At 43.3% G+C, this 24055-nt stretch overlaps 1 protein-coding gene across 4 annotated transcripts; it reads right to left on the bottom strand.

The window, feature by feature from the left end:
• Positions 1-8828: 8828 nt before the first annotated feature.
• On the bottom strand, positions 8829-23815 carry VLDLR (very low density lipoprotein receptor). 4 transcript variants are annotated; one of them, XM_064642385.1, is made up of 19 exons: positions 23527-23813; positions 19309-19428; positions 18240-18362; positions 17257-17379; positions 15531-15902; positions 15302-15424; positions 15094-15216; positions 14533-14676; positions 14327-14452; positions 13780-13951; positions 13244-13468; positions 12968-13086; positions 12449-12588; positions 12190-12331; positions 11728-11874; positions 10735-10824; positions 10278-10352; positions 9999-10168; positions 8829-9477 (listed from the first exon to the last, which is right to left on the bottom strand). In XM_064642385.1, exons 1-19 carry the CDS (start codon positions 23750-23752, stop codon positions 9442-9444), a joined length of 2796 nt encoding a protein of 931 aa, XP_064498455.1. In that variant the 5' UTR covers positions 23753-23813; the 3' UTR covers positions 8829-9441. The 4 variants fall into 4 exon arrangements, with proteins under 4 accessions (XP_064498455.1, XP_064498457.1, XP_064498456.1 ...); XM_064642387.1 differs by lacking the exon at positions 17257-17379 and having other exon boundaries at positions 23527-23815; XM_064642386.1 differs by lacking the exon at positions 10735-10824.
• Between the last annotated feature and the right edge of the window lie 240 nt (positions 23816-24055).

Raw genomic sequence — 24055 nt, 5'->3', positions numbered from 1 at the left:
TATTCAACTGTTGACTTTTAATGCACCAAGAGGTGGGCGGACTGGTACAATACATCCAGCTTCTATGTCGGTGTTTTTAAGACAAAAAGGTATCGTGGTGCAAATTGGGTTATGTTGATTTTTACTTTTTGTCTTTGGGATGAATAAGCTAATTAGCCCATGACGCTTTCTTTGTTTTCTCCGTCAACTCACAGTTCTGATAAAATCTCCACTCCTTTGGGACATAGATGGTTTAGCACTATAATAATGTAAAGGTCAAAATCAAAACAATGTATCATGATTTTGTTAAGAGCAACCTTGATTTTTAAAAATGTTCTTGGTGGCATAGTCTTATAAAAACTGAATAGAAACACATGAAGGTCAGCAACACTAACATCCTTAAAGTCTTTGCTCATCCTATTAGCTTGATGATTAGAAAATGTACTTATGCTGAGTCTGTTAATGCATGACAAATACAGTAGGCATGTATACGAGACTTCCAAACAACATAAAGTAAATCCAGATTATTGTTGAACTTCCTGTGTCACCTGAACATATGAACAAGATGAGGCTTTGAACTACTGACTGAGGCTGTGAGGTAAGCATGTCAACACAGAAGCCTCACTGACTTGAGCCAGGTCCTGAAGTACATTTACTTACATTAAAAGCATTATGCTAGTTGTGCCAAAGAGTAACACTTTCTTCTCACTTTGATGGTTGACATCTGCATTTAGGTCCACTACTCTTTTCAAAGAACAATGCCTTGTTTTGTGGCTTTGTACCAGAAAGCTTTACTGACTCATTGCTAAAAGAAACAAGCATCATAATAATACATCGATCAAAACTAAGTAATAAAGTCTGATCTAAGTTGCAAGCACAAAACTTGCCCAGACAAGGCCCTGAGCAACCTGATTTAGCTTTGAAAGGAGCCCCACTTTGAGAGGAGACTGTACTAGATGATGTTCAAGAATTTTTCTCTGGCTGTATACTTGAAATCCAGTTAACGACACAATATTTTTTGTTTACTCTCCCTGTTACTTCCAAACATGCTGCTTTCTGAGTGGAATGAACATATATGAAACTCATGTGGTTGGATTAAACTTTGTATATATGTAATTTTTGTGTTCTCTCTCCTTGGGGACCCCTGGTGGTCTAGTGGTTAGGATGCAGCACTCTCACCGCCACAGCCCGGGTTCAGTTCCCGGTCAAGGGAAACTCCCCCAGGCAGATGGAGCTCGTCAGCCCTGTAAGGCCATCCATCTAAGAGAAGGTCACTCTAAACAAACCTATATCCTGAGGACCTTGCTGCCACTGTCCAAGCTTGCTCAGCCCCAGCAGATGAACCTTAGGATTAAAGGGTGGGCTCAGTTCAGCGCACACTGTGTCTCACCTAAAAAATCCACTGCACAGGCTCGAACGGTAATGACCTTCCCCAAATCTTCGTTTGCGAAGACTGGCCATACTATTAGTTCTCTCTCCTTAAGCACAATATATTTAATGCAAAATCTTGCAACTGACAGCAAAGTAAATGTCCCTGTGGTGCACACCACTTACACTGCCTACTGGATAAACCGCAACAGCAGAACACTAGCAGAATTCACTTTAGGTCTTTGCTAAAATTTGGTTAAATTATGGCATTGGGCATCTTTAAGTGAAATCTGCTTATACATGTGTGCTTGCGTGTGTAAGTATATATATGTGCATGCACACAGATTCCCTTAGAGCTTTACAAGCCTTAGTTAATGTTCACAATGGTCCTGTGACTTGTTACAAGTGGAAGAACTGAGGCATGGAAGAGATTTGCCCTAAATGAAACAGGAAACAAAAAGCAGAATGAGTGGAATACACTTTCCACTTACTTACCACATGAGCTCTTTAATAGCCTTTCATACATACCTAATCTGAAGGCAGCTGTGACTCCTTACAAAGCATGGGACCATATTGTCTAGTCACAGTTTTAAGGTCCATGAACTTTAAACAATCAAACATGACGGACTAGAGCACAGAAACTCTGGAGTGCCAGGGGATCCTGTGACAATTCCTCTTTGTAGCTAACTGTGTCAGCCTGCGTGCTGAAGATAAATTGCTGAGTGAGGGATTTTCTTCTGTGTCAGGCTGAGGATTTCTGTGACTTCTGCACATTTGTTTCCTCTCTCAAGAACAGGGTACAAAGTAAATTGGGCTCTTTGTTGCTACACTGATCTGTGTACTTCTTTTAAAAGCAAACCAGAAGTTCCTAGCAAGTCAAACTATAAATTTGTCAAGCTGAAAACACATTGATTTGATTTCCTTCCTATTTGTAACAAATAGAAAAAACCAAAATTAAATCACTGGTAATATACATTCCCTCCTACTGCTCTTTGTGGCCCTTTTAATCCTCATCATTTTAATAGCTGACTTGTGTCTAGCTGGTCTTTTGGATTTTCATCTAGAATCAAACTAGAGAATGGTATTTAATGCAGCTCATAAAGTAACAGGTTATGCTGAGAAGGATCCCTTGCAAGAAGAGTTAATAAGGCAGCTTCACCTTTGACTTAAACTGATTTCATGCTCTAGTCTGCAATGTATTGCTCTACTTCTTAATATTTATTTCTGAAAATCTTAAATAACACAGAATGTCTTTCTGCCTGCTTACTTCTTCTTGTTCCTTTGTTTCAACAGATGGATGAGGCATTTTCTGCTGCCCTCAGAAGAGGGCTGGATCCTTTCCATAAGCCCCAGACTCTCTGGCAGGAACTTATCCTTCATAGAGCACCTCAGGATGTTGCTGCAGGCCGTATGGAGGCCTCCCAGATTTTCTGTGCTTTTCTGGTTGCCCTACATTTTGCAACATGAACAGTGGGGGGTTTGCATGTCTTGTGTTCTTAGATTTACCTATGCAATTGCTTCTGCTCACTATGAATTTGGGTCAGGTTCCTTCCTGTGGTTTATAGGTAACACAAAAGACATTGAAAGTTTACCTAAGGGTATGGAATGACAAAAACAAAACGGGGACATAGGTCAGCCCACCACCTCACCGTGCGTTCACCACTCTACGGTCACTGCCCACAACAGGCTCTTCAGCATTGGGAAACTCAGGGTTGCTCGTCCATCTTTGGTTACCCACTTTGCACTCCTCTGTCCTACAGTTCTTATTTCACAGTATCTAGAGTCTTCTACAAAAAAAAAAAAAAAAAAAAAAAAAAAAAAAAAGGGGGAGGTGCAGGCAAAGGGGAAGTTGCCACATGTCTAGGTGCACCAGAGGCACTGGACTATTCTCTATTGATGATGGGGTTCCCCACGGCAGACCCCTGTTTCAGCCCCTTCTCTTCAGCTGGAGTGTGAAGCTTCACTTCTTCCCTACAGAGACAACAAAACAGGCTCTGAAAAGAATTAACTGACTTACACAATTATTTCAATTCTTCACTGATTCCTTAACATGATTGTTAAGCTCTTAATGACAAGACTGGCTGCTTGACTTCCTTCCATTCTGAAATAATTTAAAGGCAGATTCATTTTCTCAGTTGTCCCTACAGTACCATGTAAAAAAGTGCCATTTAGTGTTTGTTAAATTAACTAACTTCTACTGAAGTGTCAGATTAGAAGAAAAACAAAATAAATGCCAGGTTGAACTATTAAAGCTTATATACTTCACAGCCACTTGCAGAGTCCATACTCTGAAGTGGATCTTTTTAAGTGCTGACCACTAAATGAAAGTGTTGGAGTAGCTCGTAGTCAAAGTCATGTCTGTCATGTTTATACAGAGAGCACTAAAGTCTTCTGCTAGAGATTCTTGATGATCACCAAGGGATCTTCAGGTGGTATCATGTAACTGGGAATGTCTGTTGCTTGCATGTGACATTTAAATGCATGTGAAACCTAAGATGGTGAAAAATGGCTTTTTTTGAATGGTTTTTCTCACAAGTGGATGCACTGTTATCAAATACTAAAATGCAGTTCTCATGACACAATTTGAATTATGCTCTCTGTAAATAAGAAGTTTTACAATTTTCCTTTCTCTGCATCCATTTACATATATTAAACCAGCTGTGGAGGCTGCCAAAAAGACAAAGGGCTAAGAAGAGCTAGTACTTTCTATATGCTACAATCTGTCAGATACCCACTTTCATCCAAGCAATTGCTCAAACTCTGTTTCTGAGAAAAGATATAGGTGTATTACAATTACAAAAATGCCAAGTTTTACCTGATACCAGGAACTTGATAATGTGTATGGATCACAACCAATAACTTAAAGTTAAATTCTATGGACACCATCCTACTTGCCTCCCCCTCCCTCAATTACTTTGACCTATTTATCGACCAAAAAAAGTTGGGGGAGAGGGGGCAGTGGGCTGAATGTTGTCTAATTAAAGAATAACCAATGTTTATTCTTGTAAAACCAGAATGAGCAAGTTGCTCCTGCATCAATATTTCACATGTAACTTGAATTTAGTACTAAGGCTTTATTAAGTGTCATTATTTGTACAAAGTTCATGGAGTGAACTTCTTTCACCACTAGAGACACAAGCTGAAAAATTAGAAACTCACAGTATTTGTCACCTAGACAGTAGGAGTCACAATACCCTATGGAATTAACAAATCACAATCTAACTTTCTTGGAAATCTAACTGAAATGCACAGATGAGCTCATATATTTAAGGGGCAAAAAAAGGAATAAGCTGTCCAAACAAACCCACCACTTCTCAGTTGCACACATCCTCAAAAGGGATGTTAAAATAGGCAGCACTGCTTCTAGCTTGTTATGGTGTTGACTGTATTCAGTGATCAACCTTTCCAAGAGACCTTCCAACAATACTTTCCACTTAAAGGAATGTTAAGTTAATCTTTTCAAGTTGCTATCCAACTTTGAATCTATGCACTGACAGTACAATAAAACATCTCCATATATTTTGAAGTTTGACTCTAAGAGAGCACATCCTGGGGAGGAAGAAAAAAATTACCTAAAATCTGTCTAGTTTTTGTACAGAGGACATCTCCACAGCAAAAAAACATTTCAACTACTTAATGTGGTTTTCTGAGCCATTTGTCTTGATTTAGTGCTTAGTGTGTTTTCTATGTTCAAGCAATTCATTACAGACCAAAGAGTGTGTTGGTTAAGTTAGCCTTCAGTAGCCTATTCAGGTTGTTGTGATTTTTTTTCAGGCATGATATGAAGCATTTGCCACTGCTTGACAGAGGTGTGCAAGAGTCCTGACCAGGGCTGTGCACAGAAGAATTAAGGCCATTCATCATTCTTTCCACAAGCAGCCTCTATTCTAGATGTTCAACAGCCTGGATACTCAGCAGCCTAATTTAATTGTACAGCCTCTCTGTCCCTCCCCTGCTCTGAAGACTTTTTGATTTGATATGGGAAGAGTTTGAGGCTTTTTCAGGAAACAAAAAGTGAAAACCAGAAAGTCAGGAATGTATTAAGTTGGCTTTTGCACTTCAACAGAGCAGACAGACCTCTTCAAACACCTTCTTCTGGTAGGTGACAATACCAACCATTGCTGTGAGGCAGCTCAGAGACAGAATAGGAACATGTTTCTTAACAGACATGCTGTGGCATAGCTACAGAAAGTATTGGCAGGCCTCCACTTACATCCAAGGCTATGAACTGAAGAATGCTTCTGTAGCTGTATGCTTTTTTTCTTTATCTGAAGAGTCCCACACTATTTCTTCGAGCCTGAGTCTTTGTTCTGAACTTTTTCCATAATCTATCATGATTCAGCACTTACATAAAAATAGATAAATGGATCTTCACTGTTTCAGCAAGGATCTGATTGGAAAAAAGTTATGTTCATTAAAAATGTAGGCAAATACAAGCTGGGTGGGGAAAAGGCACACAGCAGCTATCTGTAGGGGAATGAGGTGCAGAAGGGGAAGAAGTGAATCACATGAGCAACATCAATTCCCTTTATGTTAATTTCCCTCTGTTTTTACAGCACTGTAAATATTTTACATTATTGCTCCAAGGCAGATCAAATAGAAGGCAGAAAAGAATGTGGGAGCAGAGGGAGTGTATTAAGAGAAATTTGCATATTTGTAAGGGAAAGAAAGAGTCAGTTTCAAATCCACACTGGCTAGCAGACACTGAACAGAAATAGGCAGTATTTAGAACCAGAGGGCTTATGCATTCATCTGGGAAGCAGAAATTATACCATTACTTTGAATAATACCTCAATAACCAAAAAAGCCATATTTTTGTATCTATTAGCAGAAAGTACTTCAGGAGGAATATAAAGTCAACTTAACAGTGAAACTCAACCAAACAGGTTATTAATGTCCCACTGCTCTGTGAGCCCACAGGATTGCAGCAAGGAGCTGACACAGGGATGATCTTTGTGAATTCATTTAGTGGACACCAGCACAGCCACAGGCTGCTGCTGCAGGAGTGCTCAGTACAGATACACCACCTGCATTAGATGCCAGAAGAGTCATATGACAAGCAATAAAACAAGTGCCCTTGCAGATGGCCGGGGAGAAAAATTGTTCAAAGAGAGTAAGGCATTTGCCAATGTAAGTTGGATCTGTTTTTACAGAAGGAATCCCTGACTACTCTCCAAGCCTACTGTGGATGTAAGCAATTATTTCATAACACAAAAATGAAGACGGGCAGGGAAGACCAAACCCTAGCGAGACGAAGAACTCAACTATATCTGCAAGTAAGTACAGGCCATCTTATATCATCTGCTACTGTCTGATATTCCCCACTCCTCCCTCCTGCTATTTGAAGGCATAGAAGTTTTATCTGGTAAAGCGGTAAGTTTCCTCTAGACTACAGGAACTACTTTCGTATGTCAAGGCATGATTCTGACAACTTTATTCAGCTCATTAAAGTTAGACAACAAATTCCTAGAGCCCACAGTTTCTGTAAGAACCACCTCAGGTTCATAAAACAGATTTAACTTGCTACTTCAACTGAATGTTAACCTCAGGAAGAAGTATCTTCATCCGTCTTACCAGTCTACTCCTTATGCCATTTGGTGTGATACTGGTAACACCAATGAAGTTCAGCAAAAAAGTAGAGCTGTTCTTCTGTACAAGGACCAGAAAGGCAGAGGAATTTGCCTGTAATTAGTTGCCATGTGAACTTATAATCAACCATCTGACTAAGAATTATGTCTTCTGGTTTGTCACATTTGAACACAAATACTTAGTATCCTGAGTTAGATATCTTACTGAAACAGTTGAATTCGACCCCGTAACTAATGATCCTTACATATAAGGCTGATGTGAAAGGCACTTTATTCCAAAAAGTACTTGGCAAAATAGATACAGTATTGCTGTCCAGAAACTTTAGAGGCCCCCTTACATTCTAATCTTTGCAAGATATTTCAGTCCACATGCAGTCCAGATACTGAAAATGTCTGCAGTCAAGAGCTGCTAGGGATAGCTGGCAGAAGCTTCAATTCCCCAAGGAGTTGTGAGCTTGCTAGAAACAACTTACTTTAAATCTGCACAAGTAGGCAGCTGGCCTCATCTGTCAATAAATGAGTCCACAGTAACAGAAGACCATTAAGAGAACAGACCCCAGCTGTAGCTGCAATGAGAAAAGGCATTAGAACCAAGCCCCGGAACTGATCCATGTTCTGAGTTGATGATTTTCACTGCTACCATTGTAGAGACAGGATTGCTTGAGAGTCATTTAGCAAAAGAATAGCCAAGAGATTTTTGCTTCTTCCAAACTATGTGTTGGCCTTGAACCTGCATCCCAACTTAAGTACTTTTTTGTTACCTTGAAGGGGGAGGGATTAGCAACAGTCAAGTAGCACCTCATACTACAGCAGTTATGGGGTGGCAATTCCTGGCCAAGATCCTGAGTGTTAGGGAAGAAACCATGATTTTTTCCCAGGAAAGTAGTTTATCATTAAGGAAAACAACTAACAACTAGGGAATCTACCTTTTACTCAGTTAGAGATTACCAAGTAGTTTTGCCATAAAGATCAAAAGCTTAATCTTTTTTATTCCAAACTTGATCACAGAGCAAAATGCCTGAAAACCACAGAACCTGCAAGTTAATTCAGTCTTAATACTCCTCTATTGCAGGAATGAGCTATACATATATCGTAGAGAAGGAGCACACCTGGTGCTACTAGAATTAGCACTCAACTAGTATGGTACTAAACAGTTATCAGAGATGAGTATTATCTTCCCACACTCAAAACAGTTGTACAATTTATTTTTCACTCCTACAGTCACCCAAGAGGCTCCAGCACTTCAAGTGATTGCTATCTTGTGGCCATTGCAATGGACTGAGTTCCCATGGAGAAGGGGACAACTGGCTCATTATTGTGCATTACAGGGGACTTCAGTCTTACACATGCAGCAATGGGGGCTCCTCAGCACTGAACCTCCAGGAGCAGGCTGCCACAATAGCTGCCAAGTCACAACTCACGTTCCTGTGCACAAGTGCAGCAACTACCACGACCCAACTTCCACTGGCCATAAGGAGTAACTGTTAACAGCTTGACACCACTGTGAGGTTATGCATAATATGCTTTGCAAGGAAGGACCTTATACTTACTTTATACTTGCATGGCAGACAATGTTTTGATCTGTCTCCATCCATCATGCCTATCAGTGTTGCCTCCTAAGAGCTTGCAATAGTAGTTCAGTATTTTTAGCCAGTGTCAATCCTAACTTAGGAGTCCAGCTGGACTTCTGTGATAGGAGACCCCCTCTGTCCAGTACTCTGCAGAGTATTAGGCTCAAGAACAAACCTCTGGGAAGTTGGTAGCGTATTACCTGCCTGGAGTAACTGAAAAAATACTTCAGTATCTGGCTAGCAGTAGTACTGTAGCCTACTAAAGGTTTCAACTTAGGAGATACTCTATTTTCACTGCTAACATAATAACAGAGAACAACACTTTAACTGCTTAATGGTTTTTATTTTTATCCCCTCCTCTGCACTTAGGTTTTACAGTGGTTTCTTAGAGATCATTCATTCTTGTAATCCTCTAAGAGGTAACAGACAAGACTGAAACAATCATACATACAAAATTACTTATGTTTACAAATTTTTGGCAATCATAGTAACCCGTTTTTTCCTATTGCCATTGCCCCAATCATTGAAAAAGACAGTGTACAATAATTTACATCTGAAGTATTTCAAAGTGCTTGATAGTGATTTTCCAATAATTATTTACAAGTGGCCTATACACATATGTACAGGTGTTACAAGTTGTGGCTGGAATATGGCTTTCTATGGAAAGTGCTTTATATTTGGTCAGTGGTGTTACTGACTAACCAACCAAGGGTTACTGATAAAAATGTAACCAGTAACAGCTGAATTGTTGTGGACATGTATTTACAGAGGTTGTTGTTAAGCTGTATAAAATAGCTATTTACATAAGTGTTCCATAAATACAGAAAGTATCTTCTTTCTTCCAAGAATGGAGGAAGTCCTTCAGCCACAAACCTGGTTACTATCCCCAAGGAGTGTAAGACACAAGTAAACTGGAAGTGATTGCTAATCAGCACTCAGGCCATATCATCATCTGTGCTTACAACCGATATCTGCAACAAAGTAAGTACAAGTTAGCTATAACTGTACTAACGAAAGACAGAAAACTCCACATATCATACTAATTCTGTGGGCTATGGTACAGCAATTAACAGGAGTGAGCCTTCATGCCCAGTAATTGTTCTAATGCTTTTCTCTGCAGGTTATAGATTTATATCTGCTCTGCCTAAGAAAGAGCAATTGCAACTAGACCTTTTCTCTATCCTAGTGGGGGTACCTATGTTAGAAGCTCCAAGCACAAGTAGAAGTGGGCAGCTATACAGCAAAGGCATACCATTTGCCACCACATTCAGCACAGATTGCTCCATCCCAGGTGTAAGACACCAGTTACCTACTACAACTTTAACCTTGATTAAAGGGACAAGTTCTCAGCTGACTCAGCCCAGTGGTCTGACTGCAGCCAGCAGCTTTGAGACACAGACACCTTTCCTAAACTCAAGTCAAATATCATTTGGCAGCCTGTCTACTCCAAGTATTAATGTGGAGTCTCAGACATATTAATAGGTTTACTTACTGCAGGGTAGGTGTGTCCTACTGAACCACTGTGTCTTCCAATATCAATTGTGAGGTCCTCTTCTGTAGTTTTCAGGTACACTGGATTATCAAAATTCATGCTTTTCATGTTCTTGTGCTGCCAGTTGCGCCACATGAAGTAGCCAGCTGCTGCAGCCATCACCAGCAATACTTTGGGGAGACAGATTGCAAATATGGAGTAGGGTCAGGTCAAGCTCTTGACTAAGACTGGCTTGTCCCACCACATGGGGTCCAAAAGCCTAGTGAATGCTGTACTCACCAACAGGAAGAATGATCCAAGCTGCTGATGTTCTTCCAGGTGCAGTCACTTCAGATGTACTGCTAGTGTTGAACCCTGCATGAGAATTTGAAGTAGTGAACGTGCTTACTCACAGTTGATTGTCATATGCTCTTCCCAAGCCCAGAAGCTGATATTATATTAGCTTCTCAGTAATACACCACTAGAAGAGCCTAACAGGCTTCATCCTGTATTAGCAGGAAGCTTTTTTTATTGCTTGCCTTCTCTGAGCACTCCTGGGATTTATGGAACCTATAGGTTCCACACTGTCATAAGTGAACTAATTCTGTTTAACACATGCTCCAGCTGTTGTACTACACACATGATCTGGCCTGTGTTCTCTACTTGCATGCAAAGGAGAAAATTTCCAAGTAGGCTAATGGGTCAGTTTGCTTTAATTTCTCTAATGTTTAGCAGTGTGAGTTATTGGGACCAGTACCTCCAGGAACTAGTCCAACAGTTGGAGATTTTTCTGTTGTGCTGGTATCTTTAGCCTCAGTGTAAGCCACAGTTGTTCCAGTACCTGAAACTAATTATAGATCAAGAACCCAGTTAATCCTGAAGTTCTGCAATGGCTTTGCTATGAGAGCCATGGTAGTGAATGTTTAGCAGATGGCAGAAATGATCATGCAGCTTTTGTTAGCTTTATTGGGAACACTGACATTAGTTTATTTCACTTTTCACACCCTCAGCAGAGGGTTTTTGGTGAAAAATAGTTCCAAGAACAAGGCCAGACAGTTAATCAGGCGTGAATTATGAGTATTTAGAGCCACAACAATAGTAAGGCCCTCCCATCCCTCACATAAGGTTTTCTGAGTAAGGTTTTAGTTCCACAAGTTCATTGATTAGGTACAGCCTTTGATACCCACAGCAAGCTTTTAGATCAGCCAGCTGAGGCCAATATCCTCCCATTCAGCACTCTGACCGTGGCAGTCAGAATCAACATGCAATACAGTAGGGTGGCACCTTGGAGTTTCTAGTTCCACTCCACTGAACAAACATCCTGCTGTATAGTCAGTGCTGACCATAAGAGCAGCAGCATGTTGATTTGCACCACAAAAGGAGGTACAAACTTCCTTGGATAGCAACAGTTGCTGATCAACTTTTCAACACTGTATTATCTATATGCAGATCCATGTTAGTTTATACCCCATGGTTAAGGGGCTGAGTATATTTGTGCAGGTGCTTGCTGTCTGCAGAAAGCCATGGAGGTCCAAGGTCTTGTTGCAAATGATGATGATGATGCAGAAGCTAAGCATGGACTTTGAACAGCATCTGCAGACTTCTGAGGGCAGTATTAATCATGTTAGAAACCCTTCCTCTCCAAGATTACTTAGATGAGATTCACTCCCATATTTTCCAGTTACAGGTCCAGTACTCCCCTACTTCTTCCCCATCCATCCTGGTAAAGATTTCAGCTGTGTTATAATACCTGTACATCTCCGACCATCCTCTTGCAAGAAGTATCCAACAGGACATGCACAGGTGTACTTTGGAGAACGTTCATTTATCTGAGGAGCAGGCAGGCACAGGTAGCTACAGCCTCCATTCACCACGTTCTCTTCACACCAGTTCCTGCCTGTTGGTACAGCAATTAACAGGAGTGAGCCTTCATGCTCCATGCTCCATGTGTATAGCATAATTATTTGCTCAGTTATTGTTCTAATAGAGTTACTTGTCTCTGCAGGTTATAGATTTATATCTGCTCTGCCTAAGAAAGAGCAATTGCAACTAGACCTTTTCTCAGTCCCAGTGGGGGTGTCCATGTTAGAAGCTCCAAGCACAAGTAGAAGTGGACAGCTATACAACAAAGGGATACCATTTGCCACCACCCAAACAGGGAAAGCTTCTTACAAGTATACACTGACATAACTACAAACTGTATTGAAGTTACCTGAGGGTTGAACAAGTTCATGATACACAATGATGTCCTGTGCATCATTGAGGTTATTCACTAGGGTAACCAAGTCAGATCCAGTAAATTTGTTGGCACCATAGACTGCCTCATTTTCTCCATCAATCCAGTACACACGGTCCTAGAAGACAACGTCATTGCATCCCATTACCTCCATGGTGCTGTCAGTCCCATCATTGCCTGCCACATACTAGCAAGAAAACCACCTTTGACAATGAGCATAGGAAGTCATTCTTACCTCAAATATTGTTAGAGCAAGAGGATGAGGAAGGAACATATGTGACTTCAGCACAATTCTACGGTCCTGGCCATTCAAGTCCACACTTGACAGCATATGTAGTTTAGAATCAAGCCAGTACAGGCGGCTTTTTACAAGATCTAGGAGGGGAAAACACCAAACATATTTACTGTCTACATGGAGAAAACCTCCAAGGCCTCCTGCAAGAATTGGAACACCCAAAAGTTTAAGAATAGTTGCAGTGTTGTCCTAATTTCTTACCATTCCAGAATGCAGAGGGCTGCTGCAGTGATGCCTAAGCGGCCTATGCCTCAACTATAATATAGAGCAGTGTAAGGAAAGTTACTGTTTCAGTATCTGAGAAGTGCTGTCTGTGCCTGTTGCAGCGTCTCCAGGCAAGCAGAAACTTCCCTTTCTCAGAAGCTGAAAATAGTTCTCTGAAGGATGACCTTGGCTTTCGTAGCAAAAAAATTCCTAAAGCTCCAGAATACCTCTGGCACAGAGACAAGTTCAACATACCTAGAGCAATTCCATTAGGCCATTGGATTTCTGTTGTCACAAGCTGCTGTCTGTCAAATCCATTCATTCCTGCTTTTTCAATTTTTGCTGGCTCACCCCAGTCTGACCAGTACATAAAGCTGTGAAGCAGAATTTATGTTGTATGATGCACTATAGTACTGTGTAGTATCACTCTTTATTATGACCAATAACTAACAAAGGCTACCTAAGTCAGTTATCAGAACATGAAGTAGCTGGCAGGTCCACTCTTTTAAAAGAACCAGGACAAATACTCACCCAGAGATAGGATCTACAGCAATAGAAGCTGGCTCTCTCAGCTCAGAGAGAAACAAAACCTTTCTTTTTGTGCCATCTAGGCTAGCTACTGAAATGGTCTTTGCAGTTGAGTCAGACCAGTAGATGTTCTTATAAACCCAGTCAACAGCAATTCCTGCAGGGCTGTGTATGTTGTCCAGTATTCTGATGCGCGTTCCAACCTTAACACGGGTATCAATAGAGGCACTGGAAGACAAGAAGTTACTTGCTTTCAACACTCCTTGGCACACCTCAGCAAATCCTGCACACACATCTCAGGCAGTCAATGCAGAAAATACATGTGGGACTTCCCACAGCGGGCCTTCTGTACAATTGTAGGAGCTGTTACTAGTAAGTGCGACAGGAATGCACAATGCTAGTTGTGAGAACTTGCATCAGCTGTACTTTGTCATTAGGAAATCAGGAATCTTGTTCTCATTACCAGAGACTAGAGAAATATCCTGGGTAAAAGGATGGTTTAGGGAAGCACACTAAGTTCAGAAGCTGAGTCCATTTACCTGAAGATTGCTTTTTGGCTGAAGTCAGCCCAGTAAAGCTTTTGCTCAGCAATATCAGCATCTAGAGCTACAGAGTTTCTTAGCTGCTCTACCAGCTGAATGTACTCTTTCCTCTCAAGGCCAATCTTCCTGATATCCCGGCGGTTGGTGAAAATTAGACATGGTTCTTTCCCTGTAAAAAGAGTGTAAGTGTTACCTATACTTTTAGATATGCAGTCACATACTATTCTTTTACGAGAAGTTTTAAGACTCATCATATTTAATATTTGCCATTCTACACTTTCTAGCAGATGCCGACAGAGGTCTTGCCTGTACCATACCTCTCTCCACAAGGGTCCTCCTGCCCAGGGAGCAGACACAACCCATTTATGTCAGGCAGCTTTAAGCACTGTATCATGGCATCATTCGAAGTGTGAGTAGTGTTCAGATCAGTACAAGTTACATTGGCAATAGCATGACTAGTCTCAAAAGCACAGTAGCATAAACAGTGGATCACTTGCTAGCTCGTTTTAAAGTGGGGATATAGAAGTCTTATGCCAATACTCACCCACTGCCTTGCACACCCCAGTAGCAAGATCCATCTGATAGCCTCGGCTACATTCACATTTGTAGCCCCCTTTCAGGTTGATACAGATTTGACTACAGATACCAGGGTTCTGGCATTCATCGATATCTGTAAAACCAACAACAATTCAATTTATTCTCACCTCCAATACCACTAGTAGGGTCCACATTAAACTACTAGATACTTGCCTCCACAGGTTCTTCTGTCTAGAAGCTCAAACCCAGCTGGACAGTCACATTCATAGCCAATAACGAGATCTCTGCAGATATGAGAGCATCCTCCATTGTTCACCAGACATTCATTTATGTTTGGAAGAGAGGAATCGGCCCCTTCTGAGAAAGCACGCATATTTAGTCTTATAGTCTTAGTCATGGAGAGCTTTACCAGGTACCCATCCCTCTTCTAATGATGCCTGCCACATCTGATTAACCATTCTGGCACCTGAAGTCACATGCAAGACACTCTCTTCAAATTCATGTTTGCTGTCAGCACCTTTATCTGTGTTACAAGCAGGCAGCAGCAAAGACTGAGGGTCCTAGAAGTTTCTAGGAGCATTCTAATGCATTCAAGTGCCTTCTGGCCACAGAGAAGTCATCCCAGTTTAGCTGGGATAAAACTAGCATATTAAATACATTGGTCTTGGTCGCAATGTTTGCCAACAAGAAGTGCAGATGGGCATTCCAGACTCACATCTGACAGCTCAAAGTATATTCAGTAGTCAACATTGCATAATGAGCTTATTCACTTACTACACTCCTTTAGGGGCTCATCACTCCAGTCCTTGCAGTCTCTCTGCTGGTTACACACTTTATTGATATCTATGCATTCTCCACTTCTGCACTTGAATTTGCCAGGTCCAGAGCACTGAATAACTGAGATAATGAAGATTGTGAGGGTGACTACCAGCTTCAACAGATATTCTGCAAAGATTTTATTCTTGCTGAGTTCCACACTTACCATTGTTACAATTTGCTTCATCAGTGCCATCCAGACAGTCTCTCACACCATTGCACTGCCTACTCCCATGGATGCAGTTCCCATCTTCACATCTAAACTGGTCTGGTCTGCAGGTCCGAGAAGCTGAGGACACAGCCATTACAGACTTTTACTTCTTAGCTTTACTGAAGGAAAGAAAATAAAACAGAAGCCAAGTAGTGCCTCCTGGAGAAAGACCAAGTTAACTTACGGCAGTTGACTTCATCACTTCCATCCTTGCAGTCAGGATCTCCATCACAGCGCCACTTTTTGTGGATACATTCACCTGAGCCACATTGCACCTCACTGGCAGAGCACTTCACAGGAGGTGCAGGCTGGCGGCCACATTGCTGTAGAGATTCATCTGAGTGGTCAGGGCAGTCAGCATCATCATCACACACCCAGCTGCTGGGGATGCAAGTGGAACTCTTGCACTGGAACTCGTGAACTCCACAGGTAGGAGGTGCACACTCCAGTTCATCACTACCATCACTGCAGTCATCTTGACCATTGCAGACAAAGCTCTTGGAAATACATTGCCCACTGCTGCATGTGAACTCTGCCGGACTACAAGTCACATTGCCTGGGGTAACAGGAGTAAGAGAGATTAGCAGATTACCACAAGAAGGCTGACTTTTTCATGAAGGTGTTTTGCTTGGCAGGTTTTTCATCAGCTGCAGCTGTTAGCTGACAGAAGATCAGCATCCTGTATAAGGTTCTAGGAAAGACTAACTGACCATTTAGAGGACGTTTGGGTCCCACAGACCATCCACCTTGCTACTAGACATTATGAGTGATAGGCATCAGATTTAAACTACTGAGTGAAAATAACCTTCTGAAGTAGCTAAGCTGTCCTGCGCTTCAGATTTTCAGCCTTTCAGAAAACAGGCTCTAACCCCGTGAAAGAGAGACAGGTGAGAGAATTGATAAATCTAGAGTAATAAAAACTAAGATTAAGGTAGTCAGATGGTCAGCATGTACTGCAGTTTGAAATTGAAGTGTTTTGTGCTGGACCCTGGAACAGCAGTGGCTCATTTGCCTGGACCAGCAGAGATAACAGATCAAGATCTTGTATCAGTTGATTCTGTTGTTAAGCACACCCCCATAACTTATGCCAGTTCAAATTAGGCTGTTCTAATAGCGGTGTAGCTAGCAACTCATTATGCCTAGGCTGATAGTTTTATCAAATTAATTACAAATACTGTCTGTAGATTTACTTGTCAGATTAAGGCACTTGTTTGATGAGTAAGGCAGCAACTCCACAGACACATAGCAAAAAAGTCTGGAGATCTGCGTCTTATTAAGCCATCCAGGTAAGTAAGATGGGTTCTGCTGGAAGCCAGTCCTGTCACTTTGGTTTGGTCCTGCCTAAGGACACCTCAGACAACTCCTATGTATGCAGATTCATTGGAATAAGCCAGGAATGCTGTACTCAATGCTGCCAGTGGCAGGTCTACTTGTGTACCAGCTTGAAGTTGGTTCCCCCCTCCCCATGGACACCTGAAATCCAGCTTCACAGAATACTTCAGGATAGGGTTATAAAGCAGATCAGTTGTGCCCTTGGCTAAAAGTCACTACTACACTTCTAGGAGACAGTTGTTAATGTAAGCAGCAACTAGAGTTACTTGTTCAGAAACTCTCCAGAGAACAAGTTCTGATGTTTGGCCTGTCATGTGACTAAGCCTATGGCTAGGGCTAAAATTAGCCAGAGAAGAAAGACAGATGCTGAATAGCTTGTATTAGTATAGCTTTTAACTTAGCAGGATAGAGGAGTGTTAGAAAAAGTTTCCTTTCTTAAGTGGCTGCAATAGAAGATGAATGTAGGAGAGATATTGATACTCTGAAAAATTTATCTTCCCAGGTATACTGCCCAGCTAGCTCCTCTGCAGACAAGTCAATTTCAAATAGAGTTACGCAGCCACCATTTCTTCCCTTACCACAATTCTCTTCATCTTCTCCACTGTCACAGTCTTTTTCACCATCACATTTCCAGGACACTGGGATACATTGGGTTGACTGAGGACCACAGCTGATTTCATTTACCCGGCACGTTCTCATATCTATCGAAAAAAGTTCAAGTTCAATTTAAGAGCTACTGATCTTGGGTTTTAGCAGTTGTCCTGAAAGTTGAGACTGAAAGACTTCAGCTCTGGACAAAGTTGCAGTTACTTAGATGTCAACATCCATCAAAGCTGATGGCTTCATCATGGAAAAGGTTACACTGTTTTGTAGTGTTCAGTAAAAGAAGATGCTTTCAACTCCTAATAGATTAGTATTATAAGAGTATCTTTGTAGTGGTATCTTGTGCAATCTTGTGATTGCACACCAGTTAACACTGTAGAAGCCTGAACAAGTAGTAGTAGCCTGGAGTAACGCCACAGTGCAGTAGGACTTGGGGCTGAAGTATTCCTCAGAGTGGATCCTATTGATACAGAGATGACGCTTCCTGGACCTATATTCCTTGATGAGTTACCACAGTTAAGACTGGGGTTGCTAATCACAAGATCTCAGAGTCAAGCCTCTGCACTTCTACTCCCACTCCCAACACAGTGTCAGACACTCAGTCCCTACACTAGCTCTGGCAGCATAGGGACTGCACTTGCAAAGTAGCTGCCTTGGAGAACACTTGGTGGACAAGCCACAGTAGTGGTCAGGCCTGCCATGTTCTGCTTGCTGCTTCTGACTGTCAGTAAAACCTTGTACTTGCTCTCTCTTACCAGGACAGGTACAGAGTGGATCTTTTTAAGCAGTAAAAAGTCTCAACAAGATGTTGATGTGGCCAAAGCCAAACTAGCGCTTAGCAAGGTGCTCTCCAAGACAAGTATATCCTTCCTTTGGGAGCACCAGGCAGCAAGCAGGCAAGACATCAAAATGCTACTCCCCACAGGCTTGCCTACACCACCAAGCCAGGTTAACTTACGGCACAATTCAGGACTTTCGTCAGACCCATCCTCACAGTCTGGATCCCCATCACACTGCCACCTATTAGGCACACACTGGCCACTGAGGCACACAAAGTCAGATTCAGCACATGTCTTCTTCACTGCAAGGGAGAAAGACAGCCACTTGTTTAGAGACCAGAGCTCAGCTTGTTTGTTGCTGACAGAGATAAGCTTCTTTGCCTAGGAAAGTTATTCAATATCCTTAGTTCTTGAATGTCTAGTGACAGCCTAATAACAGTGCTGTTTAACACTTCTTAGAGAGAGTTATTCTGCGTATAGAGAAACATTTATATTCAACTAAGCAGGCACTGAAGGACCACTATTGCTAAGGGAGGATAACCTGGTATATTAGCTGCTGCTTTGAACAGTCTTAAGTAAAGTAAGGCCTATTGATCTTAATATTCAGGTTTTGAACTCCAAGTTTGTAATTGAGGCATTTGATTTGTCATTACAGAAGGATGGTACTATGTAACTCAAAGGTAATAGTTTAGGTCTGCTTGAGCAGACTGGCAGTTCAACTGCACTAGTTGGATATTGAGTATGTTTTGCCTCATCTCCAAGTACATTTAGTCATCCATCCTGGCTTCTGTGTCTGCTAAAAGCAAGGGTTGGCAGCCAAAGCTTGAGTTAGTGTTTATAGGAGACTCCAAAGAATCACTTTCACACATAAAACAGGGCATTTAACCACGGAATAGCCAACAGCAGAGTGCTAACAGCAAACATTTTATATTATCTATTCAAGAGACAAATGAGAACAGGCTTTTTTTCTGTTCTTGTCAGTTATCACCCTCACAAGGAAAGCATTTTGGTCAAGCTTTGTCTCAGTCACCCATGTCAGGCAAGTTTCACAGCACTCAGGAAAATTCAACTGCTTGGATGGATACAAGGCATCAAAATAGTCATGCAGTTGTTCTAACAAATGTGTTTTCTTTGTATTCCAACTATCTGAACTGCTCGACAGGATAAGCATCTCTCCAACCATTCACTGGTAACACCCCACTTTCAACTACCACATACTACTACAGAAGTATTATTTTGATTACTTACCACAAGCACTCTCATCACTGCCATCTGAACAGTCTTCATCACCATCACATTTCCATAGTTGAGGAATACACCGTCCATTACTACATGCAAACTGGGATTCCTCACATTTTACTCTCGCACCTTCAATGAAAAAAAGGAACCTAAGCATGGACACTTTTTAGCAATACTTCCTTGCTTTCCCCTACTGCTGATAAAAAAGCTACCCCACCCACCTTACTAACCAGCATAACATCAGCATGAAACCAGATGTGAGCTCCAAATCTTTGTAGTCCCCTTATTCAATAATGAAAGCAGAGCCAAAAGCTTTCCTTCACAGTACAAATGCAGAGCTTAAGCACTATGACAGTCCACCTGCGAACTGCAACAAACCAGTCTCGGTGTTGTTCTTAAGTTTGTTTTTTTTCAAGGTAGGGTCAAGTCTGCCAGACGGATATGTGCACACGACTTCTGCTGTCTAGCACCTAGCACTGCATTCTCAAAATTCTTCAAACTTTAAGCAAACTGGGTTTAAATTTGATTAATGTCAAGCTGAATTTCCATTTCAATATCCTGCTGCTAACACATTATAGCAGAATGCCTGAGATGCCTGTAAAGATAGCTTAGATAACTGCTCTGCAGCTGAAAAGTTTTCATGATTCATGTTACTCCTCAAACAATGGCTCCCAGAGACATTCCTTAGTACACACTAAAAAAAGAGTGATGTTAAGAGAGTAGGATAATTTATCAGTTCCTTCTGCAATCGAGTCTGTTTCACAACTGATAAGCAAGTTGAGAAAGGTACTGCTCTCTGCATGGTCCTTAGAGTGCATTTTCCAGAGTATCTTCAGCTCTACAACTGTATGACCCCATCCCTTAAGGGAACCTACTTTGCCTTGAAGCCATGTCATAACTGTCACTAAAAGCAGTAGCCTGCTTCTTCAGCAGCTAAGCCAGAGCTGTTTCACATAACGCATGCAGGCAAGTGTGTAAGATCATGCATTAGTATTGGCTCCATATGCCTACAGCACAATGCAAGACCTGTACTCCTTCTTGGCTTACTGCATTATTTAGTGAAGGTACTTTGTCTTGGTATTCCAAAGGGCATCAAACTTCAGAAGATTATTATCTGCTATTATACATCTTCTCTGTATAATGTGCAAAAAGCACAAATAGAAGGAAGCTATGGAGACATTTCACATTATATTGGCTACCCATCAGGCACTAGGCAATCACAAATCCTGGACAGAGTACAAGCAAGAACAACATGAGCAATTCTACCTGCTGAATATCCCACATAAATTCATGGTCAAAGCAAAAATTTGAAACAGCAGTTTATTGAGTTCTGTTAATGTTTGTTCTAGTAGCCTTACTGGTGCAATAAAGCAGTAACCCACTTGTCAGACAGAGTAAAGCCGTAACAACTTTTTGCATGGGAACTGTATTCAAAGAGTGTCAAAAATCAGAACATCAGCTCTTATGTTCTCTATTTCCATCTCTCATTTATTTTTCCGTTTGGGAATACTCCAGAATGCGCTAATAGCATGGTTTTGTAAAGCTATTACTATTTGGTCATGAGCTGTCAAACAAGTAGCTTGCCTTGTGCTAGGAGGCACACTCCAGCCAGCTTAGAGCAGGTGTAGAAGCCACAGCCAGCAGCTCACTCTAAGCCTGACATCACCTTGTTGTCCAGTAACCTCTAATAGAAGTAGCCTTCTGCTTGCAAGCTCTGATCACATATTATTTCAGTTTTTACTGTATTACTATGTAAAATATGCAACAACTGACTGCTGCTACTTTTGAGACTTTCTCATCCAGGCTTTCAGAGTGAGAATAGTCAACCTTTCCCAAAATAGCATACAGTGATATTAGACTAAGCCTGCCACTAAGGGGATCCCAAAATAACTCCACAGTCCTTAGTTACTCTATTTCAAGCTAGAATCACAAGAAAAGGCTTGCTAAGACTGCCTAGTACATTGTGACTTACAAACATCACATTACTTTGACCAAATGCTATAGGGAAGCTACAACCGAGGCTAAATGAAACCACAGCTGAGCTTGGAGTAACAGCTATAAGTTTACACTTACAACTCTTACAACAAGCCATTCCAATAAGATATCATTGTTTCTGCAGCTGATACCAAGCAAAATGTCAGAGCAACTACTTTTGTTAGCCCACAAACATGTAAAAAAATTGACAACACCTAACACCCACACAGGTGCACAAAGGTAAAGGTCAGCATCTGCTGCTGCTCCTGAGGATGTCTGTCAAACTCTAAAGGCCACTTGGAATGAGCTCCAGTTAAGATGAAGGTTGGTTCCAGACAGTAACAGGTCCCTGTCTTTCATCAAGCATAGTTCTGCAATGTCAGGTAACCATTTAGTCATGACACTGTCAGTCTAATCCACTGCTATTTGAAGCAACAGAATCATACTTCAGTTGCAGCTTCAGTCACTAGATACAATGTTTTTTAGATCAGCATCAATTAGCCATTAATTCAAAGCTTCTCTTTATGTGCTACTCATACACCAGAAGCACCTTCACACATTTTCTCCTCCTTAGAATATGGCTTAGTAAAAAGAAGTGTTGTAGAGAACCAGTAACATCACTGTGAGAGAGCCTGTGATTGCTAACGTATTATTTTACTGTTCCCCAGGTACCTACTTACTAGAAGTTGGCTCATAAGCAGAAATGAGTGCAAGGTGAAGGAGCACAGTAACACTGACTACCCAAGTTAAACTACCTTTCTCCATATCTCTGCTATCACTGTTAGTCTCAGCCCCTTAAGCAAGTTGTCAGCTTACTTGTCTGGGCAGCCTCAAACATGTGACACTTGTGTACTGTCATATGACACCAAGTCCCAGAAAAGCTTTGAACAGTGATTGGGAAACCTCGTGAGAGCATGAACTAGCTGAGACTTTTCCCAGACCCTGGCAACTGTAACTACTAGTAGAAGAGAGCTGATGGGGTCACTGATCTCAAATTGAAAGAAAAGTCTGACTAACTTAGCAGAGTTGCACAGTGGAAGGTATCTCTTATGATCATCTCTTATGATCATTTCCAAGCACACTGCACTAGCAATTTCAGTGCCAGACAGCTTGGCCCTTCATACTCCAGCTGTTTAATCATGTCTGTTGTAGACTGGGCACGGGAGCCCATAACTGGGAATTGAGGGTCGACTAGGGCAGACATTTCTTCTCTTCCTCTTTATATGAGGACTGGATACAACAATGCCTGGGCTGGGCTCTGCCCAACAGACCCGGTGTGTGACCTACTGCGCAAGTTGAGACTATGAGGTCCGGCTACCTCTAAGCATACTTTGCCAACAGAGCCAAAATTTGTCACTTAGGCCTACTTTAGGGCCATAGAGAGGAGACTTATGAGCCATATTACAATGAAGACATCAACTGCCCACCTCCCACCTGAGAGTAGCCTGGACCTCAGCACCAAAGGAAGAAAGGAGTCAGCCAAATGATTATTACTTCCACTTAAGGGGAAAATATTTTCAAATGACCATCAGTAGCCCCTGTGCATGACCACTACCACAGGAGAAACAGCTACTACGCCGGGAGGCAGCCCTGGAGCTGGCCACGAGCAGCGCTGCTGGCGAGCGCCCAGCATCGGGAGAAGGGACCCGGCGCTGGCAGGGCTCAGCCTTGCCACCAGGTGGAGATCCCTCATGGTGGTTTTACCCCGGGCCCTGATCTAGAGCCATGCCAACACCGCTGGATAACACAAAGCCGAAGTTGCACCGTAGTTTGACAGCACCTTTAACGCCGCAGGCTTCCCAAGCGCTCCTCTTCCTCTCTCCACAGCAGAGCTCCCATCCTGCCCAGACCTCCGCCGTAGCCCCCAACCACGCACACCCTCCCTTCAGCACGGAGCAGGGAATTAGGCGCCCCCATGGCCCCCGGGTCGCTCCCGGGAGATGAGCAGCCCGGGGCGCGGGGGCTCGGCGCCGCCCGGGGCCCGGCGCGGAAGGCGGCGTCTCCCCTGACACGAGGGGCGAGGGGGCAGCCGCGGCTCCCCTGCACACCCGCGGGCCCGGGCCCGCCCCGCGCCCCTCCACGGAGCCCCACTCCCCGCGGTGCAGCGGGCACGCAGCCCGAGAAACCAGGGGAAAAAATAATGGAGAGAAAGAAAAAGAAAGGGTGGCGGGAGAAGAAATCATCGCAGGGGGCGGCGGCTGGAGCTGCCCCGGCGGTGCGCGCCCCATCCCGCTGCCTCGGCCCCGCACTCACCGTCGGCGGCGGCGGACAGGCAGCCGACGGCGAGCAGCAGGAGCAGCGCCCAGCAGCGCGGGACCGCCCGCCGCTCCGTGCCGCGCCCGGCGCCGTCGGCCGCGGCGCTCGGGTCTCCGCGCTGCCAGTCCAGCCGCATCGCCGCGCCGAGGACGGGGAGAGGGCGGGCGGGCAGGCAGGCACCGCGGTCGGAGAGGCGACGAAGAGAGGCGGCAGCCGGAGACATGCACAGAGGGGGTGGGGTGTCCCCGCGGCGCTCTTATACCGCCGCCCGGCCGCCCTGCGCGGCCGCTGGTGACTCACGGCGCCGCGCCGGGCGCCGGTTGGCTCGGCAGCGCCGCCCGCCCCCGCTTCCTCCTCCGCGGCACCTGCGGCGGCCGCGGCGCGCCCGCACAGCCCGCTCGACGCGGCTCGGCGAGGCACGGCCGGCGCGGTGAGTGGCGCTGCGGCGGCGCGGTGCGGTGCCGCGGGCAGAGCCCCCCGCGCTGGCCCCGCCCGGTCCTTCTTCCGCGGTCCGGGGGCGGTGCGA

The sequence above is a fragment of the Pseudopipra pipra genome, chromosome Z, assembly GCF_036250125.1.
Source record: "Pseudopipra pipra isolate bDixPip1 chromosome Z, bDixPip1.hap1, whole genome shotgun sequence".
Lineage (NCBI taxonomy): Eukaryota > Metazoa > Chordata > Aves > Passeriformes > Pipridae > Pseudopipra > Pseudopipra pipra.
The sequence above is the reverse complement of the archived record's forward strand: the minus strand, read 5'-3'. Positions and strand labels throughout refer to the sequence as shown.

Bases quoted from the DNA above. Each gene is read 5' to 3' on its own strand.
- VLDLR (XM_064642385.1), bottom strand. From the start codon at position 23,752: ATGTCTCCGGCTGCCGCCTCTCTTCGTCGCCTCTCCGACCGCGGTGCC. The intron at 14,453-14,532 runs GCAAGTATCTAG...TTGGTTTTACAG, and splicing joins AGACAGAAGAACCTGTGGAG to ATATCGATGAATGCCAGAAC. The intron at 10,169-10,277 runs GTGAGTACAGCA...GTCTCCCCAAAG, and splicing joins TTGGATCATTCTTCCTGTTG to TATTGCTGGTGATGGCTGCA.